At 38.2% G+C, this 17,746-nt stretch overlaps 2 protein-coding genes across 2 annotated transcripts; one reads left to right on the top strand and one right to left on the bottom strand.

Annotated features, from left to right (window-relative positions):
* The first annotated feature begins 739 nt into the window (after positions 1-739).
* Positions 740-1,678, top strand: LOC102242548 (olfactory receptor 5J2-like). Its single transcript, XM_005885126.1, has one exon. The coding sequence runs from the start codon at positions 740-742 to the stop codon at positions 1,676-1,678; it is 939 nt and encodes a 312-aa protein (XP_005885188.1).
* An 8,448-nt stretch (positions 1,679-10,126) lies between these two features.
* On the bottom strand, positions 10,127-11,068 carry LOC102242240 (olfactory receptor 8K3-like). Its single transcript, XM_014532423.1, has one exon. The coding sequence runs from the start codon at positions 11,066-11,068 to the stop codon at positions 10,127-10,129; it is 942 nt and encodes a 313-aa protein (XP_014387909.1).
* Between the last annotated feature and the right edge of the window lie 6,678 nt (positions 11,069-17,746).

The following is a 17,746-nucleotide window of genomic DNA, read 5'->3' as shown; positions in this document are numbered from 1 at the left end:
ATTTTCATATACATTTTACTAATTTCCTTTCATCTCTCACACTTCTATTATAGAGAAAGGGCAAATAGCAATATTAAAATATCTCTGCTAATTAATTCCCATTCTTAAAAAAATATATTATATTGATCTTTTACAGAGAGGAAGGGAGAGGGATAGAGAGTTAGAAACATTGATGAGAGAGAAACATCGATCAGCTGCCTCCTGCACACTCCCCACTGGGGATGTGCCTGCAACCAAGGTACATGCCCTTGACCGGAATCAAACCTGGGACCCTTGAGTCCGCAGGCCAATGCTCTATCCACTGAGCCAAACAGGTTAGGGCAATTAATTCCCTTTTAATGTGCACGAATTTCATGCTCCAAGCTACTAGTGGTATATATTATACATGCTATTAATTTCAATCGTCATTAATGTCTGCTGAGTGGACATTTTAGAGATAGACTGAAGCTGTTAGAGACAAACTGTTTTTCACATTTTGGTTTCTATGGAATATAATCATATAAAACAACGTCATTGGAATGAAATGAGAGACCATTTAGTCCTCTTACTACTTTTATTGATGAAAAATCTCAGATTCAAAGAAGGGATATTTTTTATCCAAAGCCTGACATCAGTAATTGTGTTTGTTTTTATACACACACACACACACACACACACACACACACACACACACACAATTTCCCTAATAAGTTATAATCGCTGTATCTCTTTCCATAACAGATCTTGTGAAAAGAAACAAATGACTGAAAGGAATTTTACGGTTGTGACAGAGTTTATTCTTTTGGGATTGACGGACCACGCTCAACTGAAAATTGTACTTTTTGTGTTGTTCCTGGTGATTTATGTCATCACCTTGGTGGGGAATCTAGGCATGATCTTCTTAATCCGAGTCACTCCCAAGCTCCACACACCTATGTACTTTTTCCTCAGCTGCCTTTCTTTTGTAGATGCCTGCTATGCATCCTCCATTGCACCCACAATGCTGATAAGCCTCCTGCTTGTGAGGGCAACAGTCTCTTTTTTTGCTTGCATGGTACAGCATTTGTGTTTTGGGGTGTTTGTTACCACAGAAGGTTGCTTGCTGTCAGTAATGGCCTATGATCGTTATGTGGCTATTGCAAATCCTTTGCTTTACGGTGTGGCCATGTCTAAGAGGAAGTGTGTAGGGCTGGTCATCGGGTCATGTATGTGTGGAATAATTAACTCATTGATACACACAATAAGCTTGGGCAGACTGTCCTTCTGTAGGTTGAATGTTGTCAGCCACTTCTTCTGTGATATTCCCTCACTCCTAAAGCTGTCGTGTTCTGAAACCTCCATGAATGAGTTGTTACTCTTAACCTTCTCTGGCATCATTGCCATGGGCACCTTCCTGGTTGTGATAATTTCCTACATGTTCATTGTTCTTGCTATCTTGAGGATCCACTCAGCAGCAGGCAGACAGAAAGCCTTCTCCACCTGTGCCTCTCACCTGACTGCTGTCACCATATTCTATGGAACCTTAAGCTTTAGTTATATTCAGCCAAGCTCCCAGTATTCTGTAGAACAGGAGAAGGTAGTTTCTGTGTTCTACACCCTAGTGATTCCCATGTTAAACCCACTGATTTACAGTCTGAGGAACAAAGAGGTAAAGGATGCTGTGAAAAGGGCCTTAGAAATGAAACATTTCCCCTGTTAGGTTTAAGTCATTGTAAATCCTACCAGTCGGTTCTCACTTTCAATATTGCAGTAAATGTAAAGCTTCTAAAGATGTGCAGAGGTTTTTTTCTTTTTCTTTTCTTTTAAAAAAATTTTCAACCGCAGTTTACATTCACTACCATTCCACACCAGTTTCAAATGTACAGCAAAGTACCTGGAAAACCATACAACCTACAGACTGGTCCCCCCGCTGCCCCAAGCAGCCACCTTAAGAATTTTTCATTCTATACACTTATTTGTCAAGTAAGGAGGTAGCCAGAAAGGAAAAGTTGCTTAATTCATGTAGCTGCATCACAAAAACCATAGCCTATCATATGTCTTCCGATATTCTAGGTTGTTATTCTCTAAATCAATAACAAAACCCACTATTACATTTATATTTTTCCTTTATTTGGAGAAAACACTTACATAATAATACTTGCATTTAAGGACATAAAAACAGGGCACTTACAAAGAAAGAAGTAATTGATTCTCAGGTTTCCAAGAATACTGATACTGTATTGAACATGCTTTCATTGACTTATGTTTTAACTAGTCTAAAGACTGGTTATGATATTGCAGTTTATAATAAGAAACATATATTTGGTCTTAATTCTGATTTAGGCATAGCTCCTAAAACCCTTTTATCACCCAAAATGCTTAGAAAGCTCCTGGTGTGAAGGGAAACATCTCTTTTGTCTTTCTGTCTGTCTGTCTTTCTTTTTTGTTTGCATGGTACTGCATTTGTGTTTTGGGGTGTTTATTTCCACAGAAGGCTTCTTGCTGTCAGTAATGGTTTATGATTGTTGCTACTGCAACTTTGCTTCACAGTGTGACAATGTCTAAGAGGAAGTGTGTAGAAATGGTCACTGGGTCATGTATCTGTGGAATAATTAATACACACCGTAAACTTGGGTAGACTTTCCTGATTTTGATTCATTTTCTTTGATATCCTTTATAATAAACTGGTAACCCAGTGAATAAACTCTTTTAAAATTTATTTCATGTTTTTTGTTTTGTTGTAGAGTAATAAATTATATCCTATATAATAAAAGTGTAATATGCTAATTAGACCAGACATCCTTCCGGACGACCTTCTGGAAGAAGCTGGGGCTGCAATGGAAGCTCAGGTCCCGGGTGCCTGCTGGAGGCCGGAGGGAAGCCTGGGTCCCGGGTGCCAGAGGGAAGCCGGTGCCAGCAGCCAGGGGAAGGAAGGCTTATTCTTGCACAGATTTTGTGCATCTGGCCTCTAGTATTTATATAAACTTTCAATTGTATATTGCTTATATACTGAAATGCAATGGAATTCTGTGTGTTGGCTGTGCATACTGTGACATTGTTATATTTAATTATTAGTTGTAGTAACTTTTGCTGATGCAGTTTCTACATAAACAATCACGTCACCTTCAAATAGAGACTATTTTATTTATTTTTAAAATTTTACACCTTTTATTTATTCCTCTGATCTTATTGGACAGGCTGGGATCGCCATTATGATATATGATAGTTGTGGTCATAAAAAATAGCCTTCTCCTTGTCCAGTGTTAGTGAGAAGACAGTCATCCTTTCATGATTATATATGGAGTTCTCTGTAAGTTTTATTGTAGATGTTTTTTAATCAATTTTTAGGATGTTTCTTTCCATTTTGAGATTGCTGAGAATTTAATTTTATGCTATAAATGAATACTGAATTTCATTAAATACTCTATCAATTGTGAAATTCATAGTTTTCCTTTCTAATTCTGTTGATATGATAAATTACATTAATATATTTCAGTGCTGAACTGGGCTTGTATTCCTAAAATAAACCTCATAGATGGTTTGTGAATTATCTATAAGTTGTTATAAAATAGAAATTAGCCACAAGGGAAAAATCAATTTATGTGACTATTACTGGATCTGAAATCAAGAGGTTAATCTAAGTATAATCATCTCTGCAAGAGATAGAGACTACATTTATTCAATAAGTATGAGATTCTTTATGACTACACAAAATTTAATGACTGTAAAAAAACCAAAGCCTTGAAAAAAATCTCTGTGTTGTTCTACTTCTAAATCATTGAAAAAATAAGTCCATAATTTCTTTTTTTTTGTTTTGTTTTTTATTTATTTATTTTTTATTTATTTATTTATTTGCTCAGAGTCTGAGACTCCCCCCTGACCGAAAACGACAACCGCGCTCTCAGCCACCAGCCCGCTTTGCGCGCGCACCTCCGCACCTGAGTATTTTCCACACTGCGCCTCCTCTGAGCCTCGGTGTGCTGTTATTTTTCCTTCTAGTTGAAGAGTCTCTCCTCAGCCAGCCTTCCTGCGGTTCTGGGTGATGTCCGTTCCGTCTTTTAGTTGTATTTTTGAAGTGGTTGTTTGCGGCAGCAGTCTGCGGTGTTTACCTATGCCGCCATCTTGGTCTCTCCCCATAATTTCTATAGAATTAAATTTGACTGTAATCAAATATGACACAAGAGGGGATGGGAGAAACACCAGATGGCTTTGTGAAGGGCATGGCCCTCACTGTTCCAGGGTGTGCTGCTCACATACTAGACATTAGAGCTCTTCCTGACTTCTGAGACCTCTCTACCTCATAGCATCTGTTTTCAGCTCTCCAGTGGTTATAATTTCTCCAGGGAATCTATAGGTAGCCATAGATAATATGGATATTGATAGATTAGATAGATATAGATATAGATATAGATATAGATATAGATATAGTTATAATCATATAGATACAGATAGATATATTCTCCAAGGAATTCAATGCTTCCTTTCTCCAATAAGAAATCATACACAGATGAAATTTGACACTTGGGAATATTATGATTATTGTGAACCATTAAACATTTAATGAATCACAGATCTTTTCTTGTTTTAAACATAATAATATTTAACTTTCATATTCTTACTTTTCAATTAGCATTATTTCTCTCTCATATTTCAGGAGCTCTTTCAATGACAAACTATATATGTTGATTAGTGATGTTTCCCCTAATAGGTTTGATACATATTTCTGAAAGGTATATTCTTCCCTTTATCAGTCTATTCACCATGATGGGCAGTTCTTGCATGTGTATATGAATCAGGACAATCCTATATAATAAAAGCCTAATATGCAAATTGTCCCCTTGACCGGGAGTTCAACCAGGAGTTCGACCACTCGGTATGACTGCACACCCCCTACTGGGAATGTGCCCGCAACCAAGGTACATGCCCTTGACCGGAATCGAACCTGGGACCCTTCAGTCCGCAGGCAGACGCTCTATCCACTGAGCCAAACCGGTCAGGGCCATGATGGGCAGTTCTTGCATGTGTACATGAATCAGGACAATCCTATATAATAAAAGCCTAATATGCAAATTGTCCCCTTGACCGGGAGTTCAACCAGGAGTTCGACCACTCGGTATGATGTGGGCTGAGCAACAGAGCGCGGCGCAGAACATGGCAGGTGTCGGTGACGAGGCGCTGGAAGTAGGTGGCAGTGGAGGTGCTGCAGGCCCCAATGGGCTTCTGGGACTGCAGGGGACAGTAGGGCTTCCTGTGGGTTTGCACAGGAGCCGGTCTGCGAGGTTGGCCAGGAGAGAGCGCACTGCCCACCTGGCTTCCAGGCAGCACCGCTGGGCGGCCCAGAGGCCCATGCTGTGCCCCAGCCCTCGGTGTCTAGCTGCGCTAATTGCATCTCTGCGTTGGGACTTGGGTGCCGTGACTAGGCGGAGGGGGTTGTGCTGCGCCCTGGAGGCCCAGGGCCCAGAGGTCAGCTGGGACCTGCCCTTCCACGCCAGACACTCGCACTTTGATTGCCTGCCAGGCCTAGGGACCGCATGAATTTCATGCACCGGGCCTCTAGTATTCTATAAATTGTCTATCCTTGGGGAGAGTTTTTTCACATCTTCGTCCATATGAATGGCACACCCTAAAGTAACATGGTGGCCAAGCTTCACAACTGCACATGGTACTCCACCATCTTCATTGTATCATTTAGGAATGTTTCTCCCATGCATGTAATAGGTTATGAAACAAACACTGGCTCAAGGAAGAGGGCTTAATTTAAAATAAAAAATGATCACATGTTGGGCCTCATGGCATTTATTCGTTCAATAGCTTAACAATATGTGAGTCAATATATTCTATTACTCATAAATTAAATTTCCCAAATGGATGAAATGCTCATGGAAATGTTCTTCAAAATAGATATAGATATAGATATAGATATAGATATAGATATAGATATACTAGTATAGATGATAGATATATAGATATAGATATAGATATAGTTATAATCATATAGATACAGATAGATATATTCTCCAAGGAATTCAATGCTTCCTTTCTCCAATAAGAAATCATACACAGATGAAATTTGACACTTGGGAATATTATGATTATTGTGAACCATTAAACATTTAATGAATCACAGATCTTTTCTTGTTTTAAACATAATAATATTTAACTTTCATATTCTTACTTTTCAATTAGCATTATTTCTCTCTCATATTTCAGGAGCTCTTTCAATGACAAACTATATATGTTGATTAATGATGTTTCCCCTAATAGGTTTGATACATATTTCTGAAAGGTATATTCTTCCCTTTATCAGTCTATTCACCATGATGGGCAGTTCTTGCATGTGTATATGAATCAGGACAATCCTATATAATAAAAGCCTAATATGCAAATTGTCCCCTTGACCGGGAGTTCAACCAGGAGTTCGACCACTCGGTATGATGTGCGCTGAGCACCAGGGCGCAGCGCAGAACATGGCAGGTGTCGGTGACGAGGTGCTGGAAGTAGGTGGCAGTGGAGGTGCTACAGGCCCCAATGGGCTTCTGGGACTGCAGGGGACAGTAGGGCTCCCTGTGGGTTTGCACAGGAGCTGGTCTGCGAGGTTGGCCAGGAGAGAGCACACTGCCCACCTGGCTTCCAGGCAGCACCGCTGGGTGGCCCAGAGGCCCATGCTGTGCCCCAGCCCACGGTACTGACCAGCAGGGGGCGGCGCAGAACATGGCAGGTGTCGGTGACGAGGCGCTGGAAGTAGGTGGCAGTGGAGGTGCTGCAGGCCCCAATGGGCTTCTGGGACTGCAGGGGACAGTAGGGCTTCCTGTGGGTTTGCACAGGAGCCGGTCTGCGAGGTTGGCCAGGAGAGAGCGCACTGCCCACCTGGCTTCCAGGCAGCACCGCTGGGCGGCCCAGAGGCCCATGCTGTGCCCCAGCCCTCGGTGTCTAGCTGCGCTAATTGCATCTCCGCGTGGGGACTCGGGTGCCGTGACTCAGGCAGAGGGGGTTGTGCTGTGGCCTGGAGGCCCAGGGCCCAGAGATCAGCTGGGACTTGCCCTTCCAAGCCAGACGCTCGCACTTTGATTGCCTGCCAGGCCTAGGGACCGCATGAATTTTATGCACCGGGCCTCTAGAATTCTATAAATTGTCTCTCCTTGGGGAGAGCTTTTCACATCTTCGTCCATATGAATGGCACACCCTAAAGTAACATGGTGGCCAACCTTCACAACTGCACATGGTACTCCACCATTTTCATTGTATCATTTAGGAATGTTTCTCCCATGCATGTAATAGGTTATGAAACAAACACTGGCTCAAGGAAGAGGGCTTAATTTAAAATAAAAAATGATCACATGTTGGGCCTCATGGCATTTATTCGTTCAATAGCTTAACAATATGTGAGTCAATATATTCTATTACTCATAAATTAAATTTCCCAAATGGATGAAATGCTCATGGAAATGTTCTTCAAAATATGAGAAGCAGAAGATAATGGAGAATAAATATTGCCTTGATTTGGGAAATAACATTTATCTCTTATATTGTCCCTGGAAGAATTCCTTCTACAAATAATTAGCAATAGGCTTTTGGCTTTTTTGGAATTCTGCTTCTCCTTATCTTCATTTCTCTGACTATGTCCTCCCTTTACTTTGTTTTGGCTTTCTATTTGAACAAAATCACTCATTTAAAAATAATTACATGATTAATTTATATGTATGTGAGTTAATTTATTTACTTATAATTGAATAATTATATCTCTCGAATTAATTTCCTGTGCCAGCCATGGCTTTCACTGTTTTGTTTTGGTCCTTCAGGGGCAGGGACTGCTTGTGACCCTCGGTTCTTTATGACTTGGGGGGCTCTGACCACAGGGCGTGCCTGTGTGACCCTTGTTTTGTTTTTAAATCTTTCTGTTATTTCTCCTGTTCTAATCCTACATCTGCCAAAGTGAAGTTTTACTCCCTGTTATCTCTGGGATGATATCAATGAAGCATAAAAATTTTATATTAAGAGACAACTTAGGGACTTTGTTAAGAGAATGAAGTCTTGATCATGAACTTGATTACCTGGTTTGAAGTCTGGTTCTAACACCTAATATCTTGGTGGACTTGGACAATACTTAGCTTCTCTGAATCACCTTTTTCTAATCTAAAAAAATAAAATGTTAATAAGACCTATCTCACAGAGTTGTTTGTGATAATCAAATTCATCATGACATGTAGAATGCTCGAAAGTCTCAGATATTATTACTTGGTAGTAATAATGATTATCTTCAAGATTCCTTTTAACTGCATTAACAATTTTATATTTATCTTCACATGACACTGTATCATGTACTTTTTTATATTGTGAGACTTTATTTTATTTTTTAGAGAAGTTTTATGTTCACAGAAAAATTGAGAAGGCACGGAGAATTCTCATATATTCCATTCCCTGACCCGCAAATGCTAGCCTCACCCATCCCATTAGCAACAGTCCTTAACAAAGTAGTACATTTGTTAAAATCCACAAACCTACATTGGCACATCATTTTCATCTAAACTCCATAGTTTACATTGGGTTCACTATTGGTGTTTGTTTACATGCCCTTGGTCTGAACAAATATTTAATAACTTGTATACACAATTATAATTTCATATAAAGTATTTTCACTACCCTAAGTATCCTCCAAGCTCCTCCTGTTCATCTTTTCATATACCCTAACCCCTGGCAACATTTCTAATGTCTTCTTTTCCTGAATGTCACATAATTGGAACCATGTAGTACATTGTCTTTTCAGATTAGTTTTTCACTTAGTTACATGCATTTAAGGTTTCACTACATCTTTTCATGGCTTGATAGCTCACTTATTTCTAGTGCCAAATAAAATATCATTACCTGGATGTGCTATAGTTTATTTGCCCCTCCACCTACTGAAAAACATTTTGGTTGCTTTGTTATACACTTTTAAATGTTATTCCAATGAAATATTTTTATTAAATGTTCATTGGTTAAAACACCTAATTTTAATAGCATGATAGTGAGCACAGTAAATATTATAGACAAGTAGTTTTAATAAAATCCCAGAAATATTAAGAAGAATAAAAGTAAACAAAAGGAAAATAAAATTAAACACATGGGAAAATGTGGAGACTGACATGTAACAACTATGTACAAAAGGCAAGATAATTATGTTCTGGTCATGTATCAGGCTTCACTTACATTAGAAATAGGACATCGTGCAAACAACAGGAATCTTTTCCTTTGCTTTCCACAATTAAGATAATCGATGCAGTTAAACAATAAAGTCAGTTAAAACACAGTGCATAGTCAATATTGATTAAAACTGGGAAAGAGCCTGAGAAAAGAAAGGCAGCACAATTAATTTATCATAGGATAGTCTTCTTACCCAAGGATATAAAAGTAACTTTTAAAAATGGAAAATTACATTTTTTTCAAAGAGATAAGGAACTATAATCTCAAAAACCAAGCAGCCAGTTATTAAGCAAGAACAACTAGTTGGGGGGAAACAGTTCAAAACTAGGAGCTTCTCTGTGTGGCCTCAGAAATTTACCTCAATTTGAGTATCATCTGACATCAACAAAAGGAACTAATAAAGACAAAATTAGGTGCCAATCCGAACCTCTGGACTGCCAAATTACAATATATGTTCAGTTAATAGACTCAGATATGGAAGAGAGGCAATGAGGAGGAAACAGTGGGATCCCAATGTTTGGAAGGGGTATTTAAGCAAAGCAATGTGACTGACACTTCAAATCATCAGATATCACATTCACAGCCATTAGTAAGTACCATTCTAAAACATATCAGGGAAAGGCATTAAGGTTAAATCCAAAGGAAAGGAAAGGACACACACACATACACACAGTCACACATACAGATGCTATGATTTTATTCTCATAAAGATGAAACACCAGAATCTTTGACAGCTTTTTTCCATATTCAACTAACACATTCTACTACACCTATAGTTTAAGTATATAATCCATCTTTCCCCTCAAGAAAGGCAAATATTTGTACTATCTTGTTCATTAATCTATTTATAAGAATTAGAAGTGTCTAGTATTAGTAAGATAGTAATTCATGTTAAACTCATCTCTGCTTCTTATTTCTTTAGGAGGAATATACAGCAAAATTTAAAGTTCAGAACCTAGTTTATAGGAATTATACTGTAAGTAAACCCTTAAGAAAAAGTATTACATAGTTTTTTCCACACCCTTTGTAGTGCACATTTTACATCTTTGTTCCTCAAGCTATAGATCAAGGGATTCAACATGGGGATAACGAGGGTGTAAAATATGGAAGCCACCTTATCACTGTCAAAGGAATGACTGGACTCCGGTTGCACATACATAAACAGCAAAGTCCCATAGAACACTACGACCACCGTCAGGTGGGACCCACAGGTAGAAAAAGCCTTGTACCGACCCTCAGCAGAGTTCATCCTGAGAATGGATTCAAGAACGAGGAGGTAAGACACAAGAACGACCAGAAGGGATGAAATCAAATCAAAACAAGCTAAACTCAGAATAATCATTTCCACTTCATGTGTATTTGAGCAGAGCAATGATAACAAGGGGAGACTGTCACAGTAGAAATGACGGACAACATTGTAGCCACAGAAAGGTAAATTGAAAATCTTTATGGTGACTAGGAGAGAAACAAATGTACTATAGAGATAGGGAATTGCCACCAGCAGCTGGCATAGCCTTGGTGACATAATGACTGGGTAAAGCAGAGGGTTACAGATGGCCACATAGCGGTCGTAGGACATTGCGGATAGAATAAAAATTTCACTAACAATAAACACAAGAAAAAAGGCTAGTTGTATAGCACAAAAATAATAGGAGATTGTGTTTTGACCCACAACAAAATTTGCTAACATTTTGGGTCCCACAGTTGTTGAGTAACCAAGGTCAGTGAAAGCCAGGTGTCTGAGAAAGAAGTACATGGGTGTTTGGAGCCTGGAGTCCACCTTGGTGAGGATGATCATGCCCAAGTTGCCCACCACGGAGATCATATAGATAATCAAGAAGAGTCCAAATAATGGAGCCTGCAGCTCAGGGCGGTCTGTGATCCCCGTGAGAATGAATTCATTTAACACTGTTAGATTTTGTGTTTCCATGCAGGTTTTTTGGGAAACCTATTCTGGGAAGACACATCAGCATAGTCAAAAGATTTCACATATTATACCTGGAAGATTTTTAGTATTCAAAGCTAGTATAAATAAGATGCATCCAGTTTATTATAAACTTTCCAGTTTATAATATATAAAAATAAACCTGTCTCAAAAAAATTATATTTGCAAATAGAGCTAGAGACAAATGGAGGTGAGTGATACAGGCCAAAACAGTCAATACAATTGACAGAAATTAGGTGTATAAATAAGAAAACTATAATAGATTAAAATGAGAATTATTTGTCTTTATATGGTAAAACATTACATATATATATACATACATATATATATATATGTATATATATATATAATCTCAGTTATATCCTCATTTAAGGTATGTACAAAACTTTAGTCAAAATTGTAACATCCAAAACTCTTCATTATCATATACAAAACCAATATTTTGGATCATTTAATCTCCATTTATCTCTACCAACAACTCTATGAGGAAGTATTTGCATTGGTTTCATAGAACAAGATTTATAAAAATTTTCTTTGTATAAAGAGATACTATGCTCTTTAATGTAAGTTTAAAAGTGTGCACATCGAATATAATAAAGTCACTATGTTACACAGTACTAGAGAGGTAAAATAAAACACACTAAAGATGAGGTATCCATGAATTCTTAGATGTTACTTTAAATTCTTCTACACCTTAAGCCCAAGGCATGTCTTCAAACTATGAGAAAATACAAAACACAGATAAACAGCCTTAACCGGTTTGGCTCAGTGGATAGAGCATTGGCCTGCGGACTGAAGGGTCCCATGTTCTCTGGTCAAGGAGGGCATGTACCTTGGTTGCAGGCATATCCCCAGTAAGGAGTGTGCAGGAGGCAGCTGATGGATATTTCTCTCTCATCGATGTTTCTAACTCTCTATCCCTCTCCCTTCCTCTCTGTAAAAAACCAATAAAATATATTTAAAACACACACACAGATAAACATTTAATATAATGAAACAAAAATGTATACAAATGCCCCTAATAATGCACAGATTAAGGATATACCAGAGTACATGGTGAATGGCAGATTAGGTAAAATATTTACTAAATTTAAAATATTGTGTGTGAGTGCTGCCTTTAAAAAGTAGCAATAATACTGGTTACAATAAAAGTTACAGTGATAGCAGTCTCTGAGTGATCTAAAGAAAAATAAAACCATAATTTCATAACATTAACTATAAAGTAATTACATTGAATGTGCATTTAAATCACTTTTCAAATATTAAAATATTGCTTATAAGTTTGTGACCTCTAATTGTCTACCCTGCTTTGATGAACATACTGTTCTCATATCAAAAATGTAGAAATGTGCATCAATAGATAGTAATTTTAGAAACATATCTTCAGTAAATTTAATAAGAAGTGTATGAATCTTGTTTTTGTGTGTTTGTTTTGTTTTGCAAATATGAAAGACTGAGAAAAATCATACTTGGTAAGTTTCAATTTTCTAGGTGGTAAGGAAAGATAAAAGTGTTTGTGTGTTTTTTCTCACAAGCCTCAGTGTGAATGGTAAGAATCAAATTGCTTTTTCATAGTTTAACATTTTTGTTAAATACCGATTTGGGCTTTTTAAAAAAGCTAAACTCTTTGAAATAATTATATCTTCTTTCTGTTAGATTCCACTTGACATTAAAAAGCATGCTGAATATTTTGCTCTTATTATAAAACTGAGTACATAAAGTCTGCTAATATCCACATAATGCCTTTCACATCTCAATGTGAGGTGGAAAGAATCCTACTTATACATTTATTCAAGTAATTATTACATATTAAATTATATTGAGAGTGTCACAAAAAGAGCCTAGAACCACTAAATAACTAAAAGTTTGAAATGACATCAAAATTATAGATTAAAAAAATGATAGATTGAATACCTGTAGCTTCATAATTTTGCCCATTTTTAAAAAAATTGTGTTTCTTTAGTTACTCTGCATTTGTACTCAGTTTTGGCTACATCACAGATATAATCATTCATGTAAAACAAATATGTTATAAGCAATAGCATGATGATATTTCAAAGAGGCTTTTGAACATTTAGTCTACCAACTCAAGTGAAAATACTCAAAAACATTAATATGATGAGATAAGGAGAGGGGCCTACTCCTTCTAGGCATTATGGAGTAGTAGGAGCAAAAAGAACTAAATCAGAAGTAGAAGCATTTTGCTAGAGCTTTGCCATTTAATTACACTGAAACCTTGCATATGTCACTGAAACATTGTCAGTATTGGTAACAGGAGATACCACATGAAATGCTCTCTTTTTACCTGTACTGAAGCCTCGCTCGACTCCCTCATGTGTTTCTTACATGGCTCAGTGAGAACAATTTATGGATTTTTTTTTACCTTTTGAGACTGTCCCTGCGGAGATACCAAGCAATTTGTTGATTGTCCCTATAGTATTTTATAGCACAATTAAATGCCTAGAGGATGTCATTTAATTGCCATGGACAACTTTTATCCCTTCCTTCCTTCCTTCCTTCCTTCCTTCTTTTTATTTTTTACTCTTGGTTAACTTTCCTTTTGTAACGCATAAGACTCTTGACTATATGCCCACCAAGAGTCTGCATTTACACAGTGATCTCCTCGAATGAGTGACAGTGTACAAATGTTTAAATACTGTTCTACTATTTTAAAACTTTTAGGAAATTAAAATGATACATTGCTTTCTTGATTTGTTGCTCACGTTGTTACTGCTCCAAAATCCATGTGTCAGACACTTCAAAAGGCCAAAACTCAAACATCAGAGTTTGGAGTAAGGAAAGTTTTCTTGATTGAGTAGGTGCCAACTGAGAAGATAGTAGCCCTAATCCTCAGGTCCATTTTAAGAAGTACAGGGTTCAGGCTTCTTTTATGACAAGGGAAGGGAAAATGGGAGAGCCTGTTTTTGGAAAACTTAAGCTTCAAACAGGATTCCTCTAATGATGATTAAATTTATATTCAAGACAAAGCTGGAGCTATTAGCCTGAAGGCCATGGGAACAAAGCAGGCTAATAACATTAAGTCAGAGAGACTGACCATTTCACTCTGGTATAATGTAGTTTTTTTTTTTCCCTCAGGGACAGAAATTAGTTACTGTTACTTCTCATTTCATTGTGAGTTTTCATCACCTGTTCAACACTTCTCTTTTGCCTTATTTTTCTTTTACAATCTATTGCACCATTTTAGTTACAGTGGGGCCTTGACTTACGAGTTTAATTCGTTCCGTGACGGAGCTCATAACTCAAATTACTCTTATGTCAAATCACTGTGATGTTCGTTGCGTCAACTAGCGGTGGGGTATCTGAAGCTGGCTCATAACCCGAATTTTTTTGAGCTTGCAACTCAAAGCAAAAAATCGGCCGAGAGACGGCTGTATCTCAAAAAAACTCATTAGTCGGGACACTCGTAAGTCAAGGCCCCACTGTATTCTATTCTGTACAAACATACTCCATACAGATCTATTCTATTACCACAAAGTTCCCTTTGGCTACCCCTTTATAGTCACACTAGAGGCCCAGTGCACGAATTTGTGCATTGGGGGGGCGGGGACTGCAGGAGGTTGGCCACTGGCTCCAAGGAAGGAGCTGGCCCTCAGCCCTTCCTAGGAAAGGGGCCATGTCCACCGCCACCCACCCCCGGTTCCCCGTCCCAGCCCAGGGCCTGAAGGCCCCAGTGGGGTTGGGAGAGGAGGTGATGGTCACCAGGCTGGGTGTGGAAGAAACAGACAGTGGATGCTGATGCCAACCCGCCACCGCACGGTTCCCCACCTCCCCCGCTGCATGACCCCTGTAAAATACTGGGGGGAAGGGACTGAACAATGGGAAGATAGACTATAGTTGAGGTGGCATAGGAAAGGTACTTTTCTGGCAGTCACACCAGGGAACAAATTCATTGACCAGGATGCACTGTAAGCATGGGAAGATTTGGGATGTCTAATCCCATGAACAAAGGAATTCACTCTCTAGTGCTTTCAAGACTCTTGGGACTCTTGTTGCTTGGGGTGTGCTCTTCTGCATTCTCCTGTGTGGCTCAGGACTTTGTGGACTCCCACACACAATGGACCACAGCTAGCCTGATGCTATATTGAACCTGGCTGCAACATGCAATGGAAAATCTGTATGCTGACTCTGCTTATAGCTGTATTAAAACCCCAGCTACACTTATTCTATAACTGGACTAAGGGAAATGGGACTTTAGAAACTCAGGGATTTAATTCCATGCAAATAAAAATCACTATTCTCCCATGCATGTCTCAGAAAATTATTTTTCTCATTATTCCACCTTCTGACAGTAAAGATTATTTATATCTGAAAGGGTTAAAGAACATAAAATGGGGCAGAGAAAGACTTGTTGTGCTTAGCAGATATCTTGCAGAAAGCTTGCAGCCTTTAGCACAGCATAGTTCAGATAACCAGAAGACACCTGGCATGGGAGGAACCAAAGACGGACCAGACCCTTATGTCAGCAGAGCAACTTGCAGCCAGCAAGGGTTAATAAAAACCTATCTCTCCCTGCTCTCTTCACTGAGGCCTTTCTCAGTCTCAGTCCACCTGCACCCAGGTGCCTGGGATAAAAATCTCTTTTGATACATTATGGCCTCATGTCATAGGTGTGCCACCCCAGCCCACTCCAAACCTTTCAGTATCTATTTTTGTTACTTTACATACATAAAATCCTAACTTGTAATATTTTTGTGCCTGGATTAATTTCACGTAAAATATTTCTATAAGTAGTTCTAGATTGTATTTTCTCATTCTGTGTAGAATTCAATTTCATAAATATACCACAGATTAGTTATCCGTTGTTCTATGTATTGCTGAATGTTTTCATTGGTTCCAATTTAGAGGTTTTATGAATAGCTACATTGTCAACATCCTATTCCATTTTATGTTTAGAAACTAAAGCAATTTTTTTATAAAATAATAAAAATTAGAATTTGTCATGTATTTATTAAATAATCAATTATTGTTTAGAGAAAAATATGCACAAAATTCCTGATACTGGTAATTAAAAACAGCTATTCTCATTCCCCCTTAACTCCACACCAATACTCAATCTATATGAGCTTAATCTTGAATATATTTCTACTTAGATATATTCTTTACACTGACATTGCTAAGTCATAGAATATACATATTCAGTAAATGCTGACAAAAGAATTTCCAGAATGATTATGCAGTGGCAGAGGGGTTCTCCTCCCTCACCCAGGATAGAATTCAAAAGAGGCCAAATTGATTCAAAAGAGAAGTTTACTAAAAACTGGGTGAGAGGAAAGTAGAAGGAGTGAGCTTGACCCATCAAGGGAGCCCACACTGACAGAGTATGGCCCCCAGAACTGCTACTGGGGTCTGGCTTTTATAGAGCTGGGTTTTCAGATCTTTTTGTTCTTCAGATTCCCAACCTGGGCTGGCATTGACTGGCACAGGTGCAGACACATTGGTTTGGGGAGTGAGTATCTGAAGGGAAACTTTAATCTTATCTAGGAGAGGGTCAATAAGTAACTGAAAGATTCATTTAAGAGTGATTCAGCCTATCTCAGTTACATCAATGCATGTTCCCACCAGCAGTGCAAAGGTAACCCACCCACCATTCCATTAAGGTTGTTTTTGTAAATGATGACCTGTTAACTAATACGTAACTGTTTGCTTAAAAATTCTAGGAACTAACTTCAAAAGAAGCAGACTTCAATTTCCAGACATTTCGGCTCCAGGTGGTTTGTTGACCTCCAATCATTTAAAAAACACACACAAAAAACAGGATGATGCAGACCAGACCATGGCTTGACCTGTTATCAGAACAGACTGTGCTGGTTTGTACACAGTCCCCTCAACAGACAACTCTCAAACCTCTCCTTCGTTATGTTTATTTTCTTCCCCCTCCCTTTTTATAAAAACCCCTGCCTGAGTCCAATTGTTAAGATGGTCTTTGAAACGTTAGTCTGCCACCTTCTCAAACTGCCTACTCTTGAGTAAACCTCTTTCCTTTCACCAAACCTTGTCTCTCTGTTGTTGGTTCTCGAGCTGCAGGCAGTTGAACCTGGGTTGGGTATCACAAATAGTTATGATCAATCCATATCCTTGTCAAGATTTAATACTTTCCCCTGTTTTCTCCATAACCACTCCGGATGATGTGGCTGGATATCATAGTGATTTTAATTTGCATTTTCCTGATGCTGAATGAAATTGAAAATCTTTTCATATGTTTAATGGCTGGATTTATATTTTATTTGAAAAGTGTTTGTTCATATCTTTTGTCACCTTTATATTGTATTTCATGTCAACTATTTTTTCAGTTGTAAGAATTATTTTTATAGTTTTCATATGAAGTCAGATATATACATCTGATTATGTAATTCTGATAAAATATTTTCTTTCATTATGAGAGTTTCCCTTTTCACACTATACATTTTGATGAACAGATTTTTTTAAAGAAGCTCAATCCATCTTTTTAAATCTTATATTGTTATCACTTTGTGTGCAGTGAAAGGTTCGGAGTGGTACGGGGTCACACACCTATGACATGAGGCCATAATGTATCAAAAAAGATTTTATTCTGACCACCTGGGTGCAGATGGACTGAGACTGAGAAAGGCATCAGTGAAGAGAGCAGGGAGAGATAGGTTTTTATTAATCCTTGCGGGCTGC

The sequence above is a fragment of the Myotis brandtii genome, unplaced genomic scaffold, assembly GCF_000412655.1.
Source record: "Myotis brandtii unplaced genomic scaffold, ASM41265v1 scaffold892, whole genome shotgun sequence".
In the NCBI taxonomy this organism is placed as follows: domain Eukaryota; kingdom Metazoa; phylum Chordata; class Mammalia; order Chiroptera; family Vespertilionidae; genus Myotis; species Myotis brandtii.
The sequence above is the reverse complement of the archived record's forward strand: the minus strand, read 5'-3'. Positions and strand labels throughout refer to the sequence as shown.

Bases quoted from the DNA above. Each gene is read 5' to 3' on its own strand.
- LOC102242240 (XM_014532423.1), bottom strand. From the start codon at position 11,068: ATGGAAACACAAAATCTAACAGTGTTAAATGAATTCATTCTCACGGGG.
- LOC102242548 (XM_005885126.1), top strand. From the start codon at position 740: ATGACTGAAAGGAATTTTACGGTTGTGACAGAGTTTATTCTTTTGGGA.